The sequence below is a fragment of the Chanodichthys erythropterus genome, chromosome 3 (genome assembly GCF_024489055.1).
Source record: "Chanodichthys erythropterus isolate Z2021 chromosome 3, ASM2448905v1, whole genome shotgun sequence".
NCBI classification, from domain to species: Eukaryota; Metazoa; Chordata; class Actinopteri; order Cypriniformes; family Xenocyprididae; genus Chanodichthys; species Chanodichthys erythropterus.
In genome coordinates, this window is record NC_090223.1 from 35242295 (window position 1) to 35261460 (window position 19166).

At 36.2% G+C, this 19166-nt stretch overlaps 2 protein-coding genes across 3 annotated transcripts; one reads left to right on the forward strand and one right to left on the reverse strand.

The window, feature by feature from the left end:
• The first annotated feature begins 2411 nt into the window (after positions 1-2411).
• Positions 2412-6531, forward strand: cldni (claudin i). 2 transcript variants are annotated; one of them, XM_067381949.1, is made up of 3 exons: positions 2412-2506; positions 3835-3967; positions 5580-6531. In XM_067381949.1, the coding sequence occupies exons 2-3, from the start codon at positions 3836-3838 to the stop codon at positions 6081-6083; spliced, it is 636 nt and encodes a 211-aa protein (XP_067238050.1). In that variant the 5' UTR covers positions 2412-2506; position 3835; the 3' UTR covers positions 6084-6531. The 2 variants fall into 2 exon arrangements, with proteins under 2 accessions (XP_067238050.1, XP_067238049.1); XM_067381948.1 differs by lacking the exon at positions 2412-2506 and having other exon boundaries at positions 3489-3967.
• A 109-nt stretch (positions 6532-6640) lies between these two features.
• Positions 6641-14877, reverse strand: coro1a (coronin, actin binding protein, 1A). The gene is made up of 11 exons (XM_067381947.1): positions 14711-14877; positions 12814-13017; positions 10747-10869; positions 10169-10298; positions 9711-9892; positions 8928-9047; positions 8739-8843; positions 8509-8654; positions 8357-8414; positions 7129-7344; positions 6641-7010 (listed from the first exon to the last, which is right to left on the reverse strand). Exons 2-11 carry the CDS (start codon positions 13009-13011, stop codon positions 6921-6923), a joined length of 1368 nt encoding a protein of 455 aa, XP_067238048.1. The 5' UTR covers positions 13012-13017; positions 14711-14877; the 3' UTR covers positions 6641-6920.
• Positions 14878-19166: the final 4289 nt, after the last annotated feature.

Consider the following 19166-nt stretch of genomic DNA (forward strand, 5'->3'; position numbering starts at 1 on the left):
AAATTCACAAAACTGTTTTATGGTAGTCAGGAGGATACGGTTTGAGTGATCTGAACCATATATTTCCATAATTTTAAAAATATTTATGAGATATCCTATTCATAAGTACTTTGGACTGTAATCATACACTCTAAAAAATGCTGGTTTAAAAACAACCCAAGTTGGGTTGAAAATGGACAAACCCAACAATTGGGTTGTTTTAACCCAGCGGTATGGTTAAATGTTTGCCCAACCTGCTGGGTAGTTTTATTTAACTCAACTATTGTTTAAAAATTACTGTATTGCTTAATTAAAATTAACCCAAAGTATGTTGGAAATGAACATTTCAACATGTTCAATGAATAATGATTAAACAATAAATATTTATTAAATTGCTTATTAATAAATTTATATTAATAAACTATTAAACTATTACATTTATATTAATAAAATATTAACGCTTATTAATAAAAATTCACCTTTTGTCTGTTATTGTTGTCTCTAATTGCATCTGGTTTTTAATTTCCCAACTATTTTGGGTTCATTTTAAGCTAGCCATATAGCAATTTTTAAACAATAGTTGTGTCATGATCACCGTCTGTTCCTGTCAGTTCCCGGACTACATCTCCCATCATCCTCTCTGCCACTCACCTGCACACACTTCACACTAATCACTAATCACCACACCCAGCTGCAGCTCATTACCAGGACTATAAAAGACTCTTACACACATTACCTCACTGCTAGGTCTTGTTTTCCCTGTGTGACATTTCCAAGCGTTATTATTCTGTTTCCCTGTCTGGTTCTACAGTTCTGTGATTGTTAGCTGCCTGCCTTTTGACCACTGCCTGTTTCCTGACTACGATTCTGCCTGTCTCTGATGTTCCTGTTCGCCCCGTTTGACCATGCCTGTACGACCACGCTCAACATTTAATAAAGCTTTGCATGTGGATCTCTCTCTGAGTCCCGCCTTCGTTACAGTTGGTTTAAATAGTACTACCCAGCAGGTTGGGCAAACATTTAACCCAACTGCTGGGTTAAAACAACCCAATCGCTGGGTTTGTCCATTTTCAACCCAACTTGGGTTGTTTTTAACCCAGCATTTTTTAGAGTGTAAGATTTGATTTGAATTCAATCTCTAAAACGCATATTAAAAACCAGACATAAAGAACCAGAGCGTTATAGTTGGGCACCTAATCATAAATGGAGAATCTATCGCTATTTATCTACTCCTTTGTCATTTCTTTTGAAAAACTGCCACCAAATATGAAAACTAGAGTCTGAAAGCTTTCAAATGATATATAGCTTGTCAAGATTATACTTTTAGATTTAGACTAAGATATTATTATTATAAATTTGTAATCGCAAATTTCCCAGGTGTGTGGGAGGGGCAATTTTAAAAATAGTGGTTAAAAACATTTATCAATCATTAATTCAGAAATTTATTAATTTCAGTATTGATATTAAAAGTTAATATTTTGTACCTGAACAAGGCCATACCCAGAAATCGAACAGTTTTTGGTTGCATATTCCTGCCAAATAAACTGTTAAGACATCGCATAGATTCAAGATTCTTTTCATTTTAGATTTTATCAATCAATGCATTTTTAGGCACTTTTAACTAAAACTCATATTCATTAAGTTTGCTGATGACATTTTGCGGATGAGATTTTAGAGTAGAACAATGTTCATTGCAAGATTTTTCTATTTTTTGTTTTCACAAAAAAAGAAACGCAATGGTGAAATAAAAGTCAAAAAACTGGAAAATTGAAGTAATTGGTGCATAGAATTTTTCTTGTCCAGAATCAGAATTGCACATAGTGTATTACATATCAGTGCCTCATCAGTTCACAAAAAATTCCCATGATTCCCATTCCATCTTTTTTTTTTTTTTTTAAACAGTTTTAAAATGAATCAATTGCCTAAGCCAGTTGTGTTATTATTATGATGCATCTCCCAATCCTGATGTTTCACAATTTAAAGCCCACCCACTCTAACCTGTGACAGTTTCTATCCGTCATATGTGGTTTCAACGGTGACTGGGCAGAGCTTATGAGGAGAGGGTATGAGGGTGTTGTTGAGATGTCATGATTATGACGGAAGATTCAAAGGATTTATGATTCATAGTATCATGATGCTGGATCCAAGTTTCCATTTAGTTGCACAGTAACATGATGTACAGTGGAAAACAAAATATGATCAATGATATTAATGATATTTTATGATATTAGAGTACAAGTATGAATACCATTTTTCTTTCCTTCTTCATTTGACCTTCTCTATATAAAAACTTGAGGGAGGTTATACATAAAGCCATAAAGAAGTAGCAGAGTGAAAAAGAACAAGTCCAGTCTGGCCTTTTCCTCCTTAGCAACCTGCCTCTGTCTGATACCCCACCCATTGCATTCCTCTACAAAAGCATCCCCTCATCACAACACCTTCATTAGAGGTAACCGTTTGGTAAGGTGGGAGACTAACTTAAAGACAAAGCGAAAAACAAATTTTCTTCAAAGAGCTACAATAAAAGGTAATATTCAAGCTTTTTCATTTTTGCAAGGCTACATAAATTATTTAAAAAGAAGGATAAATGTTATATATATATATATATATATATATATATATATATATATATATATATATATATATATATATATATATATATATATGGTTATAATTGTAAGGTTACAGTGTGGTGCCTTTGTGTATTGTGTTATGTTAAAGAAGAATAAGGCCTGGCAGATATCCATGTTTAGATGGATTTTGAACTTTTTTTTAAAAGTATATGACATTGTTTAACATTTATCATGTTGTCTTTGTATGTAACATCATACATAAAGCATTATATTACAAAATTACTAGAAGGTTTCATATTGTGAAACAAGAGACAGGTGTTTCACTATGGACTGTTAATATTGTGTGAATGTAACTGACATTAAAACGGGACAGCATAGCACATATGAATACATAAAACCCCAAATTTCTCAATCATTCATGATTTTAGCTCAGTTAAGAGCAGAATTATGATTGCTTAGATGGAAAGAATACAATTTTGAAGGAGCCGAACAGCATGTTAATCGCTCAGAGAGCTGTTGAATGATTCACGGTCAACTAAAAACAGCCACAATTACCGTTAGTCATTTTGCTGGTGCCCACACACCACCTGGTCACCCCTTCTAGCTCTTCACCGATCCATGGCGCTTTGTGTTGAGTAGGAAGATAATACAGTGCACTAGAGTGGACTATGGGGTCTTAACTACAGTCCACACATTCAAACAGTATATTTTTATGAATCAGCCAAGTGCAAACCCTGAAGAGAAGTTCAGAGAGATCGACATAAATAAAAAGCCACAGACATTTGGGAGCAGTTCACTAAAAAGCTACACAATGTTTTTTTTTTTTTTTTTTTTCCCTGCATCCAAATAGTATAGAATTAGAATAGAATAGAATAGAATGAGCGGGACCTGAGATAAGTTCTAACAATCTGTATCTGCTCTTAGTTACATCAGTGAACTGCCACTCCCTGAGAGCAGATATAGATTAGAAGAACCTGTTGAGACTTGAGGCTTTTGCTTCATATTGTGGGTTTACTTGGTGACGGTGTTTTTTTTTCCTCTTTAGCCCTAGGACACAAATTCTTGTATGGGCCTGTCTTAAGGGAGGAGCCATTGAATTTCTAGGCAAATACATAAACACTATAGAATATGTCTTACAAAACATACCACTTACTAATGACGCAAACAGGAAGAAGTTAAGACCTCAGTCTTCACATCTGGTTTTGCAGAGTGTATATTTTTTTGTCATGCCATTTATTTATTTTTTCAGTTTTAACAGCATCTCCCTCACTCACTCTTTCAGAATGGGCTCCTCTGGTGTACAGATCGTGTGTGTGGCGCTGGGAATTATAGGTCTCATTGCTACAGTCGTGACCATTGCTGTTCCAAGATGGAAGGTTTCTGCCTTTATTGGTCAGAACATTATCACAGCACAGGTAAACATTTCAGCTAAAAGAATATCACAAGCACAAAAAAAATGTCAAGCAAAAAAACTGATACAAAAACACCATAAAATGATCTATAGGAATATTATATAGCGATGTGAGGAAGAGACTAAAATTTTCAATGTAAATGGTCTGACAGCCATGATCACTATTCACCTTAAAGGGTTAGTTCACCCGAAAATGAAAATTCTGTCATTAATTACTCCCCTCATGTCGTTCTACACCCGTAAGACCTTCATTAATCTTTGGAACACAAATTAAGATATTTTTGATGAAATCCGATGGCTCAGTGAGGCCTCTATTGACAGCAAGATAATTAACACTTTCAATGCCCAAAAAGCTACTAAAGACAGATTTAAAACAGTTCATGTGACTACAGTGGTTCAATCTTAATGTTATGAAGTGACGAGAATACTTTCTGTGCAGCAAATAAACAAAATAACGACTTTATTCAGCAATATCTAGTGATGGGCGATTTCAAAACACTGAATTCATGAAGCTTTAAAGCTTTACGAATCTTTTGTTTCGAATCAGTGGTTCAGAGCGTGTATCAAACTGCCAAAGTCACATGATTTCAGTAAACAAGGCTTCATTACGTCATAAGTGTTTTGAAACGTTTCAGAATTTCAATGGTTCATATGGCTTTGGCAGTTTGGTACACATCCAGATTTCATCAAAAATATCTTAATTTGTGTTCCGAAGATGAACAAAGGTCTTACGGGTTTAGAGCGACATGAGGATGAGTACGTAATGACAGAACTTTCATTTCTGGGTAAACTAACCCTTTAAAGTACGTTTATATCAGTGTTGTAATTGTTAATTAAAACAGTCAGAAACTGTTTTTATTATTTAAAATAAAGCTTACATAAAATCATTTTCTAAAATTAATAAAAACGAGTAAAAGCTAAATAGAACTATTTAAAAAAAAAAAACTAATAAAAATGACAAAACATTACAAGAAGTATCTAGCTAATGCAAATATCTTCATCAAGCATGTATACATATTCACAATTGTCCTTGACGTTGTGTGCACCCTCCTCTAAACAGAAGTCAGGCGTGATGTTTATTTAAATTCGGAATGAAATAGAAGTTGCCATAGTCTTTCTTCCCATATTGTGACATAGGCTATATCCGAGTGAAATGGCTTCTCGAACAAGAAAAATGTAGGACGGGACTTAATTTTGTCAATTGAGAACTGATTGGATCATTGGATGAGCTGTGATGTCATGTGAGTGACAGGTTGTCCCGCCCTCATGCCAGTAAACACATCATCTGAGAAGAGATGCAAGAGAGACATTTACTTTAATCATTATAAAATTCGATTACATAATGTGTCATGCATAGAGAGATGGAGATTATTACTGCACATGTAAATAGCCTACTTAGTGTATGGAAAACAGCGACATTCGGTTATAAATAACTCCTTTTGTGTTCCACGGAAGAAAGAAAATTGATTTATTTATTATCCTTTGAAAGAATTATGTGGATGGGAGGGTATATTTGATTTTTTTGAAAATTTGTGTAGGCCTATCTAAAAGTAACTTCCCCCAGCCAGGCTATATTTTCCATTAATAAACCTAAATAATTGTTTCTCTCCTCACAGGTTCAGGAGGAGGGCTTGTGGATGGAGTGTGTGGTTCAGAGTACCGGACAGCAGCAGTGTAAAGCCTACGACTCGCTGCTCATCCTGGGCTCTGACCTTCAGGCGGCCCGTGCCATGACCATCATCAGCTCTATGCTCACAGTCCTGTCCCTGCTCATTCTGTGTGCCGGAGCCGACTTCACCACCTGCATTGAAAACGAAGATGTCAAACCCAAAGTGAGTCTGGTGTCCGCTATCGGGCTGATCATCGCGGGCTTGTTGCTGATCATCCCCGTCAGCTGGGCGGCCAATAATGTTATACGCGATTTCAACAATCCACTAGTCGCTCAGTCTAATAAGAGAGAGCTGGGAGCGTGTATCTTCGTGGGCTGGGGAGGAGGAGTCCTGCTTCTGCTGGCCGGAGGCCTTCTGTGTTGCTTCAGCAGACCCCGCTCTGGAGGATCAAGCGGAACCGCCAAATACTACAGCAATAGCGCCTCTGCACCAAGCAAGAATTATGTGTAGATAAATAAAAATGGGATTAAACTAATAAGTAGTCACAGTAATTATAGCTGTAGTCTAAAATGGGTTAATGTTAGTAAGTAGTCCTTAGCAGGCTTGTTGGTGTGAGGTCAAGATCTAGAAAAATGTAAATATTATTTGTTTGGAGCATTCATAGAAATACAGTCTTTAAGCTTTTTAATGAATTAACATTATATTTACCTCTGCAATTTCTTTGTGCAACTAATAAACTATGCACTTGCGTATTAAAATTCAGGGATGGGCCAAGCTTGAGTCCAAAATACTTTCAGGTCATTATATCTGTGCCAGAAAATGCTATTTCAAAATATGCTTCTGAATATTTTTGAGTTATAAGGAACTTTTTAAGAACTTTTAAAGGAAATGGGAATCTACTGCAAATAGGCTACTGTACAGTTGCTACACACTTTAAGATTTTGTGTGTGTGTGTGTGTGTATTTGGTCATAATCATTTCTATTGCCTTACATGTATTTTCAATAAAACTGACTGATTTTGAAAAAAAACAAAAACAATTGTGTGTGCAGAATGAACAATGAATTTGACACATAAATAAATCTTAGTTAAAATAACACTGGTATTTATTTCAAATTCTATAAAACATATATTAAAATGGGCTTCAAACAAATCTAGTGAAGTTAAAAAATTAAAAAAACAAACAAAAAAAGGCTAAATCCCTGAAGAGCAAAATTTGGTCTGCAAAATAGTTTCCAGTGAAAACTCTTCACATGATTCTACAAATATATGCACCTTTGCAATTTCATTATTTACACATCCTGTGTGTGTAGTTTGATATTTCTCATTTTACTGGGGTCTCTCTTCAGCTACTTGCTCTCCAGTTGGCTCACTCGCTTGGTCAACTGCTCAACTATCTCTCTCAGCTCCTTCACCTCATTCTGCAAGGCCTGCACTTCCTGTATGTGAAAGAGAAATAAAGGCAGGATGAGTTCATTTGTGACAGAAACTCAGTTTTATACACAATTCACTGTGTTTGGGGTTAAATAAAATGCATTAAAAAGGCTGTTCTCGTACCCCGCTGTCAGACTGTCGGTTGTTCGAGGAAGAGGATGTTGTGGCCATCAAGCTCTTGATGACTTTGAACTCTTTGTTTTTGGTGGTAGCCACAAAACCGTCTTTCAAGGAGATCAGAATTGGTTCCCCATCTTTACCAGCAAACCAATCATCTGCCTCCACCGATGGCTCTGGACCAATCGTGTCAGGGTAAAGGTCCTCTTGAAACAAGTCAGACTAAAGCAAGGAAATGATAATGTTGGATTAAGACAGTAAAACAAATAAGCTGCACTAAGTCAACAGTGTGGCATTCATACACTACCATTCAAAAACTTGGGGCTGATATGATTTTTTCTGTTTTTAAAAGGCATTTTGTATGCTGACCAGGGCTGACATATTCATTTATTAAATTTAAATAAATTCAAAGCTTTACGAATCTTTTGTTTACAAATCAGTGGTTCGGAGCATGTATCAAACTGCCAAAGTCACGTGATTTCAGTAAACGAGGCTTCGTTACGTCATAAGTATTTCGAAACTTTTTGAAATTTCAATGGTTCATGCTCAGAACCACTGATTCGAAATAAAAGATTCGTAAATCACTACATAATGTTTAATAAAGTTTTTTGGCGCACAAAAAGTATTCTCATCGCATTAACATTAAGGTTGAACCACTGTAGTCACATGAACTGTTTTAAATACGTCTTTAGTAACTTTATGTGCATTGAAAGTGTTAATTATCTTGCGGTCAATGGAGGCCTCGAGCCATCAGATTTCATCAAAAATATCTTAATTTGTGTTCTGAAGATGAACGAAGGACTTACGGGTGTGGAACGACATGAGGGTGAGTAATTAATGAATGAATTTTAATTTTTGGGTGAACTAACCCTTTAAATGGTCAGTTTTTCTTGTTAGATTGCAAAGTTTTAACTGCACGATACCCACAGTTGGATTTTACCGGACATGCACAGGTGAAAGATGTAGGCTGTATATGCAATTTCCTGTAAAATCTGTCCCAAAAGCTCAAAAAAAAAAAATCATTATTATAAATGTATCAAAGGGTATCTGCGTAAAGTAAACACATGGTTTGGAACATGGTTATTTTTTTATTAATCAAAAAATTTACAAAGTGTAGCTTTAATGCATCCTTCCTGAATCAAACTATTTCTTTCAAACAAACAAACAAAAATCTTACTGACCCCAAACTTTTGACAACATTTAAACTGATCTTTGACTTTAAAACCAAACTTACCTTGCGAGGCACAGTCATGACAATAGGTTCACACTTTCTCTCGTGAAGTTTATAGAACCTAAAATACATATAAAATAATGAATATTTTTTAATATGTTTTGTGGGACAAAGCAATTACACTATAGGCATTGGTGAAAGCTGGGTGTGTTTACCGTGCAATCTCACACTTGTTGACTTCCAGGCCTCTCTTAGGCATGTAGCCCATGCCCTTCTGACTCTCTTTACTGCTGTACATGGAGAGATAATGGACGTATGGCGCCTCGTCTGTCACCTCAAAGTATCTGATGCTGCTGTCACCCTGTCAAACCATATACACTGTTTAACATATAACTTCATGAACAAATAGCTCTACATGATCGTAAAACTTGTGTTAGTTCCTTGCCTTGCCACAAAGGTAGACTACACCAGTGTCAGGGTCAAAGAAAGGTAAGAGCACTCCACTGCTGGTGTCCAGCTCCTGCAGGGTCAAGGGCTCAGCAAAGTTGTTCTGCAACCACAAACAACACATTTTTGTGAGTCACTTGATTGTAAAACTGAAAAAGAGAGCTTCTAAATCACATGATGTACTCACAGGATCCCACAGCGCCACCTGCCTCTCGCTCATGCGGCTGAAACCGGTGGTCAGGATCTTGCCATCAGACACAAACACAGCTCTGATTGGCCTGGAACCTTCGTGAGCCTTGTCCTTCTCCTGAAACACACACACATTTACACAGAGAGAGGTCACATGAGCAGAAAATAAGCTGGCCGAAATGAAGCTGAAAGAAAAAGATGTATAAGCTATAAAATATACAAGTTTGAGTTCAATTTATTTATTTTTTAAGGTTAAATCCATTCACTGAATGTGAAATGATAAAAGACAAAAATGCGGTCAAGGATGAAATCTAAGTCATTTCAAAAGGAATTCAAGTTGGTTATGAGGATTCACTGCGTTGGCTAACAGAAAGCTGCTTGGTTTAAAAGCAACTTCCATGTGAGCTGTGATTGCTAAATTACTGAAATACAATGGACTTTTTTGTCTGCAAAATGTTGCAAATGTGACTGCGCCTTAAGAAAACATTAAATTAACACTTAAAAGATTTCCTGTTATTCACTATGGCTTTAAATTTTCATTACATTAGTCTTATGTGCTGATTCATTAGTATGAAATGCATAAAAAATACATGAAACCCTACAACCAACTAATCTTTTTAAGTACAGCAACAAATCCATCCTAAAACCACAAGACTTACTAGATGTGATCAAATTAATGTGGCGATTCTGGTGAACACTGCAAACACATTACTTATTTATCCCCTATGCATCCTTTTTTTGGTTAGCATTATCATTTTTTACATTGAAGGCATGCACGCACAGAGATGACGGTGCCCTTGCGAGGATCGAACACTCGTAGTTTCTTGTCCTTGCAGGCAGTAAGGATCTGAGAGCCGTTTCTGTTCCAGCAGGCGCTGTAGATCAGATCAGTGTGCACTGAGTCAATGCGCACCACTGACTCTCCACGAGCCACATTCCACAGGATGACCACGTTATCACAGCCTGCAGACAGAAACCAAGAGAGAAAGAGAGAGATGGCCAACAAGGTAAATCAGGTGTATCGGGGGAAGGAGGGAGGTTGAGGTGGAAGATATAGAGAAAAGGAAGCAAAAACTTGTGTAAAGAAGTGTTTGTGAAGAATCAGCAGAGGGCGCTATCATACCATTTCAGCTTTAAAAGTGGCATGCTTGCATGAATGAGTGTGCTTAGCCATGCATACATAGATGTAGCTCAAGACTGTATATAAATGCACTTTTGGCTGTTGGGATGTTGGTTTACCTGCACTCATAAGCACATTGTGGGCCGTGGGGTGCCAGCTGAGGATGCCCACACGTTTAGAGTGCCCGTCCAGCTTCACAACTGGGTCCTTCAGGGGCGATATGAGACCTCCTTCTGGAATCTCCCAGATCTATTACACAACAACATTGACCTTATGTTATAATAAGTAGTGTGAGTTAAGAGTTAAAAGACAGAACGTGTTTTTTTTTTGTTTTTTTTTTCGTCTATGAAAAGTACAGGTACACATGAGCATTATTTAATGTTTATTAGGAATGATATAGGCATTTTCATTCATAATGTTCACCCTTTAAACCGATATATATTTTCATAATGCATATAACCGACATGACCGTATATTGTAGCAAGCCTAGTATGAGCTATTTTATATACATAATATTATTACTTAAGCAAAATAATTGTATTAATCATTAATTTATTAGATATTTATGATAATCAGTAGATGTGGATGGCACTGGTCCAATAATTATGGATTATATTAGAGTTTTCACACAAGAACTGATTAACTGTTTTAAATGTCATTTGATCAAACCATTAAGCTAATGGCTCAAGTCACTCACCATGACACTACAGTCTTCAGAGCCACTGGCAATGATGTTGTCATTATGTGGGCAGAATTCAATGTCCAATACGGGTCCGGTGTGACCGCAGACAGTGGGTTGGGACATGTCGATGCGACCCGTCTAAAACAGGAATCAGAGACCCAAAAGGGACAAATGGGTTACTATTAGGTAAACATTGGTATGAAGGAGTGGAAACACAAACGTACACAAATAGACTCATGCACAAGTCGTTCAAATGACTAAACATAGAATATGAAGTCTCTAAAACTTTGACAAACAGAGCAGAAAAAGAGCAGGAGAGATCTCAGACAGATGAGGAGGGCTGTGTCAGCTGATCTCAATTTTACAGCTATGCCTTCAATTACGCCTAATAACTACTAACCCGTTTAGAGAGGACAGCACCGTGCAGGAGTTCCCATCATGCACACGGAGAGCACATTCACTCTGCAAAAATCTTATTGTTAAATGTGAGTGTTGTGTGCAAGTCCATAAACAAGAATAGGCTATGAATTATGACTCTCTCACAGGGGCTGCAGTAAGTAAAAAAAAACATGAAAATTCTTGAAAAATGTTGATATTGTTAACTTAATCTACATAAAGCTGAAAATAAAATATTAATATTATTAGATGAAAAAGCTCAACTTAAAAACCTTAACTGGAAAATTAGAAATGTTGCTTTCGCAACTTACTGAAAGAAAAGAAATGACTAAAACCTGAAACTGAAATAAAATAAATCAAAGCTAAATAATAATAAAAAAAACTAATATAAATGTCAAAAGCACAAAAAAATAAACTTAAGATGAAAAGTGAACATCTAAAAATAATAGACAATTCAAAATATTAATAGATACTATACTAACATACAATGTTACTAATACTATTTATTATGTCATTGATATTACTGAGTAACACTGAAATAACACTGGACTAAAGATGATTTAATTATTGTCAGAGGAAGTGACTGGTTAAGTTTAAAGAACAACAAATTAATCTATTTCTAAAGAGTCTAACTCAATGGGGTCCAAAAGTCTGAAAGCACTACATTAATATTTAATTTAATAAAAAATATGAATTACAAATGGTATTATCGGCATGAATTGAAAAAAAGAAAAATATGTGAATTTCGTATTATTCCCCCTTTCATGGCATGCATGACTTTCAATAGTGTGTTCAAAAGCTGATGATCATGTTATCAGTTTCAAAACTGAGCTTTCAAAAGTTCCTCATGCCACCCAAACAAAATGAAAGGGCTTGACTCGGATTCTCGTGTTCATTGGGAAACAATGGCTGCCATTGAGCAACGCACCGAGTGTAAGATGCACAGCAGATTGAATATGACAGAACTCCCATTCATTCTCTAGTGTAGGACCCAAAAGTGCAGACAGGGTAACATATAGAAACAGAGGACCTGAGATGATGGACTGAGAAGAAAAAAAGCATGAAATGACACATGAAATAAACTCAACAAGGACAAAAAGAGGAAGACAAAAAAAATAGTTTCTGCCATATTTCTGTTTTTGAAAATATCAGAAAGCTTTATGAAGTAAAAACTACATATTCAAATTTCGAACCAAGCTGATCACTTGAAAAATGTAGGCACATCAAGTGGCAGCTGTCATTTTCTCATAGTTTTTGTCACTCACTCAATCTGCAAGCTGTCACCACATCCTGTGCAGGGCTGACAGCAGCGCACTCCAAATATGGCAAAAACAAGATGCAAGAGAGCAGAAAGAGAAGAGATGCTAGGTCTGGTGACACGTACATATGAAACTCAACCTTGAACTTCCTTATTTAGACAAATGCTGCATGACATATCTAGAGTTCAAAATTCAAAGAACTCAGAAGAGCATTTGAAACAGGTAATGGGTTAAAACTACGGTTGAACCTAAAACGATCAAGCCCTAATTCAGTCCAACTAACTTAATATCGTAATATATATATATGTGTGTGTGTGTGTGTGTAACCTTGAATGAGGGACAATATATACACCCACTGCCCAACAATATGAACACTGTAATTAATTTGGCATTTAATTTCAGCTTAATGAGTGCTATCTGTATGCACCTTGCTCAGGGGCAAGACAATAAAAGCTCCTCCACCACTGGCATCCACAATCATGGCCACAAACTTGGGGTTGACGGAGCAGAAGTTGCTGTCCCAGGTCATCTGGGAGATCCTGATGTCATCATAGCACTGGTCTGCCTTCACCGCCTGGCCAAAGACGTGGCGGAACTTGCTGGTCCTGACCACCTTCCTAGACATGATGACCTGAGGAATGACAGAGGAGGAGGAGACACAGGGATGGAGAGAGAAAACAATATCAATATGAGAAACAACTGGAAAAGTAAACTTAGTATCAAACAGTAGAGCATGCTGCTATAGCAATGCTAAGGTTGGGGGTTTTAAATGCATGAACTGATGAATCATACACCTTTTGTTGCTTTAGATAAAAGTGTCTGAAATGTATGTAAATTATGTTTCCAACCATTTAGTTGCAAAAATGTGTATCTTAATATAGGATACATGGTTATGTATTCATTACAGGAAGCTGTTTTTTTGAGGTATTTCTGTATTTGTGATTTGTGGTGAAAATGGCTGACTCCAATTCCTGCTTTTGATGGTGATCTTAACACTTTGCTGGGGTTTAGTATGTTTGCACACACGTTGTACTGGTTTAATAACTAAATTGTTTTGAATTTGAATGAATTCCTGTAAACACTTTTTTTTTTTTCATCTGTCTATGTTTAAAACAGTATGTAGGCAATAAGCCCCAAGAAAGAGGAAGGAAAGAGGAAACTAGCAAGAAGTAACTGAGAAGAAAATGCTCTACTTCTCCAAGTCTGATGCCACGTTGTCTGCAGGTTTTTAGTAATAGTGCACTTTACCTTCTTTTCATCTGTCTCTCTCTTACTATTGCCGTTTTTCCTTTCTCATCACTATATCAAATGCAGTCTCATGCACATGCTTAATTAGTTGTCTAACAAATGTCACTCTCTTTTGCAATGCATCACTGAAGCCCTGTATTCTCACAGAAACTTCTCAGTAAACTGAAAAATGAAAGATGCAAGCATTAGATAGACTGATAAAGGAAACTTGTAACTGGACTAACACCGCAGCAACTGTGGGAGCGCAGGAGATGTTCAGAACTTCAGTTACACCACATCCTTTCACACAAACACACTGGTTCAGAAAGACTGTGCAAATGTTTCCATTCATTTAACTTCTCACAATAATTGAAGCGAATGACACTTGTTAGTTGAAACTTTGAAACTAGTTTTCACATAAAGGCTTTGTTTCTTTGGAACACAAATGAATATTTTAGGCATAAATCGAGGGACTGACACCTCTTGGTCACCATTCATTAATCGTTTTTATCGAAAGTTAATCCTGACTGAGACTGTTCTTCAGCCAAACATCAAAAATCATGCAGGTTTGGAACGACATGAAGGTACATTTTGACAGAATTCTCTTTTTTTGGGGTAACTATCCCTTTAAGGATTAAAAAAAAATTATTATTTTTGATGAATTTAAACATTTTTACAGTGCTTTATTCTTTTTCTGTCTTTATCTATTTCTTCCTAGTTCATGTTGAGCAAACTACACCATTCTATGCAAATATCTGTGAGAATGAGTGAAGAACTCAGCTTCACCTTTATCTGGAAATACTGTTTAGTTCTCTTACAAAACTTCCTCAAATGTTTAACCGTGGCCTTACCACAGCTCAGAAAGGCACAGACACTTTTAGCAATGGAAATTCTCAACATTAAGGAGCAGAAACTAAACCGAGTGAAACTAAACAACATTTTAGGCCGTATAGGAGCGTTTAGGCGCGCCCAACATGCTGTCTAGAGAGTCAGCTTACTAGGTTTTGAAAGGCTGGCGAAGATGCAAAGTTATGCACGGTAACCAAAAACACCGGACAGGAGCACAACACACAATATGATGGGACGGGGCACTGTACCTGAGAACTGTGGCTGGGGAGGGACTCTGGCTCCTGAGGCGAGAGGATGAAGCGCTGGGCTCGTTTGACAGATGGAGAGAAGCGGATGAATGCCAGCAGTTATGGCCAGATCTCACTCTAAATCATGGAGGAAGTGAGAGTTTAAGATGTAGATGAGAATGGGAGGTGTCCTCGCTTTATGTTTCCTTTTAAAGTGATTTACGTTGCATGAAGCTGAACCCCTCTTGATCTCACATCGTATCGTGGTCATAGCAACACAAACGTGACGTGCGCTGGCATAAAGTTTGCGGTTTTCGTCGACATGTTTTCTGAATGTTTATCTCTTCATCTTTGTTTTATAACAATAGGCAACTAAAAAGCCAAAGGAATTAAATGCAGCATTAAAGTAAATGCCCTTAACAAAAACATTTGCATGCACCATATTTCCGCAATTCTGCAATGTACAAATAAAACTTTGGTAACTAAGCCACAAATTGTGTCATCCAAAATAAATAAATAAATAAATAAATCTTGCGAAAGCTTCTTGCACCGGTTGAAAGAGATACACTTGTTTTGCACTGTTTTACAGCATAGCCTAGTTTGGTTGAAACTTAATTAGTTTATCATCTATAACCTTACTCTAACATCCATATGTGGGCCACAAATGACTTTTAAAATGTACTTTCTATAAATAGAAAATCCAATAAGAAGAAATATTTTTAATTTGTTTTAGAGAACAAATGTTTTCAATGTCTGTAAATGTTGGCAACATTGCATACAGTCAAACCAAAAACTATTCAGACATTTTTTTGATATATGTTTACTAGTGGGTGCAGGACACTATAGTTCTTTATGTAAGTGAGGATAGCTAAATAAAGTAAACTGTGACATATTATACCCAAAAATTCTTCATACAGTGGACTACCAGTAAAATTGATACAAATTTGGACACTTTGAGCTGAACATGTTTTGCTAAAGTGTTATCTGACATAATTAAGATCAATTTATTCTGACACTCTGAGATCTTGTCATATTTTATTAACATTATTTTTTAAACTATAGTGAATAAACTGTATTAATGAATGAAATGTTCAAGGTGTCTGATTACATTTTGGTTTGACTGTATATCATGTGCATGTTGATTTATATTTAGTAAGAAAGTAAACTGGCACTGGCATTATGTATTTTGCACAGTAATACAGCATTTAGCATTATGTATTGCGGCTGAGAAGTGTTATAAAATAATATGCATCTAATATACATATGGATCCAGGGGGAAAAGTTAGATACAGTTCAAAGGTGGCAGATTTAATATATAAAGCAATATAATAATATTAATTCAGTCACACAAGCACATCATCACACAAGTGAGAACAAACATGGCAAATATGAATAACCTGAAGTGGAGGTCAAAATATAAAAGCAGACATATCCTGTTTACATCAACAGTCCATTTTCAAATGATTAAGAAAGTCAAAAGACACAATATAAAAATATAAACCTCAATTTATTGCACAATCGCTGCAGGAGACCATGGGGTTTGGAAGATCTGTCTGAGTGAACAAATGTAACCGTGGGCACAAACAGACTGAGAGAGAATTATAGGCCCATATAATAAACCAACAGAGACACACTTTTGTAGATAAAACCATTTTACAACAAGAAATGTTTATGTAAAGCCAAGGTTATAACAAATTTTGCAATAAATTAGTTTAGGAGACCTAATAAAACAAATGGCCAACGTGGCTCAGTGAGTGACCTATGTGTCTGACTTTATCCAGATTGTCAACACGGTTCAACTGAACATCATTTATGCTGTTACAGACATAAAGAGCCAAAAGAGTGCTGTGGCCACCAGATGGAGCTAAACAACAACCAAAATAAACAGAAACATTCAAGCAAGAGTGGAAACGACAGATCTTTCAGAGACCTCCTGTCATCCTATGTGCATTAGTATTCTCAGCCTTTGTACTTAAATTAAGATTATCATTGATAGTGGTAATCCATCTCAGAATAATAATAACAATATACCATTATCATAATAATGCGAAGTGTAACTAACGAGTAGTTTTTAAATTATCATTAACAGGCTATCCAGCACCTGCATACTAAGAAAAAAAAATGTTATTATAGTTTCATACATCATGTCATTTTTTTTTTTTTTTTTTTTTACCACAGTACATTAGAATATACAGACAGGAGAACATCATCCATGAGAACATCATCCTTGTTCCTCCTCTAAAACATGGGTTATGATGCAATCCATTTCCTTTAGGGCTCAATGTAACATGCTCTGCACATTCTCACATCACCTAACTACATAAATAAACACATTCTTGATCAGCATTTATGGACACATTCGGCCCTACAAAAAGGCAATATGCATCAAGAAGGATGCATGGTCCAAATGCTTGATGGCTGACAAGCCATCACGATCTTTGCCCTTAAAAACAGAGAACTGTCATCATGTTTTTTTTTTTCAGTCTTCAATTTTAACCAGAACAAGCAAAGACGACATGACAGGATGAAAAGAAAACTGGCCCGAAATCAGTTGTTGAGGTCACTCAGTACAAGTGAGCACTGACAGGGCACCCTGAGAAGAGGAAACCCCAGGATGGCATGGTCTGAGCAAAACAAGTTGGTGTGAATACACAAATCTGTTTCTTTTCAGGACAGGTAAAACATCTTGTTTTTGGAATTCACATGTACAAACATGTTTGTGTGTATATATTTATATATATATATATGTACATAGTTTGATTATGCATAGTTATCCAGTGGGTTTCAGAGGTAATAACATATCAGGACCCCCATTTTTCAAACCAAAATATCTGTATTGCAGCCTCTCCCTACTTTTCATAATGTAAAAAAGAGATTTTGCCAACCAAACTATAATACAATCCCTTCTAAACTGTTTAAAAACCAAAGACCGTGTTAATGACATTATGACATCATAGTAGTACAGACATTAACCCTACCAAATCACGTAACAGCATTGTTAGTTAGCTCTGCCGTCAGGCCTGTCCTTGTGATGTCACAATTTTAGCTTTTTACACGTACACAGATAGATCAAATCACAGCTGTCTTCGAAATGAAATCGGACAATTCATATCAAGTGTCGCCCTCTGAGATGAAATACATTAACATTCAATATATTTTCTTCCAACATTGTTGCTTTAAATATTAATATGAATATATAAAAATGTCAGTATGTATGCCACTTGCATTTTATGCATAAAGTCTACATACAGGTATTTACGTTACCCATATGGACTTTTAAGTTCTTAATTGGTTTTTACTTTGATCCAAAAGCCCTTTTGGTAAAAAAAAATAAACAGTGCAGTTAATTACTTGATATGGTTGTATTGCCTCTGGGCTGCTTTCTTGATTTTACTCCCTTTCTATAGACAGATATATTTGATGCATTAGCTCTGTTTCCGCACATTAAGCACAAATGTCAGTGGCTGCATTGCGCAAGCGTCAGGAAATTGCATGTTGTGTTTAAGGGGATTGGTTTACTAGTATTTACATGCACCACTTGATTTCAGAGTCTAATGTTTGTCATTTGATAATAGCATTAAAGGGGTTGGGGTAAATCGGCCCTGTTCTGAGGGACTGTATTTGTGGCTTAAATTTAAAACCATGCTGGTCTGCTAAGATCAGGACCATCATGTATGACACCTGAAGCCCCAAAAACAGATCATTTGGCATAGAGTTTTTAAGTGTTTGTCAGATACATCTGAGCAACAATCTACCTAACATGCACCAGTTCTACACTAACAGGTCTGACCTCGGCTATTGGACTATTGGAGTACTGTGGTTATGTTAAGATATGTGATCCCCAACTGGTTAAATAATAATAATAAAAACACAGTAGTAATTGCATTAAAATAAAATATCATCAAACATTTCCAAACAGTAAAACATAATCATAAATATGATAAATATAATGCCAGTGATATAAATATTGGAGGTAATTGAACTGAAATGTATGGCAGGCCTCACTGATGTTCATTCCGAAAGCTACATTGTGATTGTGTCAACAAAGTTATCACATTGCTTTAAAACTAGTGAGGTTGGAAGGGTAAGAAGGGTCATTCTTGGTTTGTTCCTTTCAGTAGTGCATAAGCATGCTAAGGTAACAAATTCAAGTGTGCAAAAAATGCAGTCGCATAATACAGCCCATTTGGAGCAATGTCAACATCTCCATAGTGCAATCTGCTATAAGAACTAATTTATTTCACTTTAAATCACATAGATGAGACTTTTTCTTCAACTCTGTTAAACCTGAAGTCTTTATCTTAAAGGGTTAGTTCACCCAAAAATGAAATTTCTATCATTAATTACTCACCCTCATGTCGTTCCACATTCGTAAGTGTGGAACAACATGTTCGACTTAATTTGTGTTCCCGCAGACAAACGAAGGTCTTATGGGTTTGGAACGACATGAGGGTGAGTCATTAATGACAGAAATTTT

Coding starts and splice junctions, on each gene's coding strand:
- cldni (XM_067381948.1), top strand. CDS start 3,779: ATGCCATTTATTTATTTTTTCAGTTTTAACAGCATCTCCCTCACTCAC. Junction 3,968..5,579: donor AGAACATTATCACAGCACAG/GTAAACATTTCA, acceptor CTCTCCTCACAG/GTTCAGGAGGAGGGCTTGTG.
- coro1a (XM_067381947.1), bottom strand. CDS start 13,011: ATGTCTAGGAAGGTGGTCAGGACCAGCAAGTTCCGCCACGTCTTTGGC. Junction 10,299..10,746: donor CTGAAGACTGTAGTGTCATG/GTGAGTGACTTG, acceptor GTTGTGTAATAG/ATCTGGGAGATTCCAGAAGG. Junction 8,655..8,738: donor TAGTCTACCTTTGTGGCAAG/GCAAGGAACTAA, acceptor ATGGTTTGACAG/GGTGACAGCAGCATCAGATA.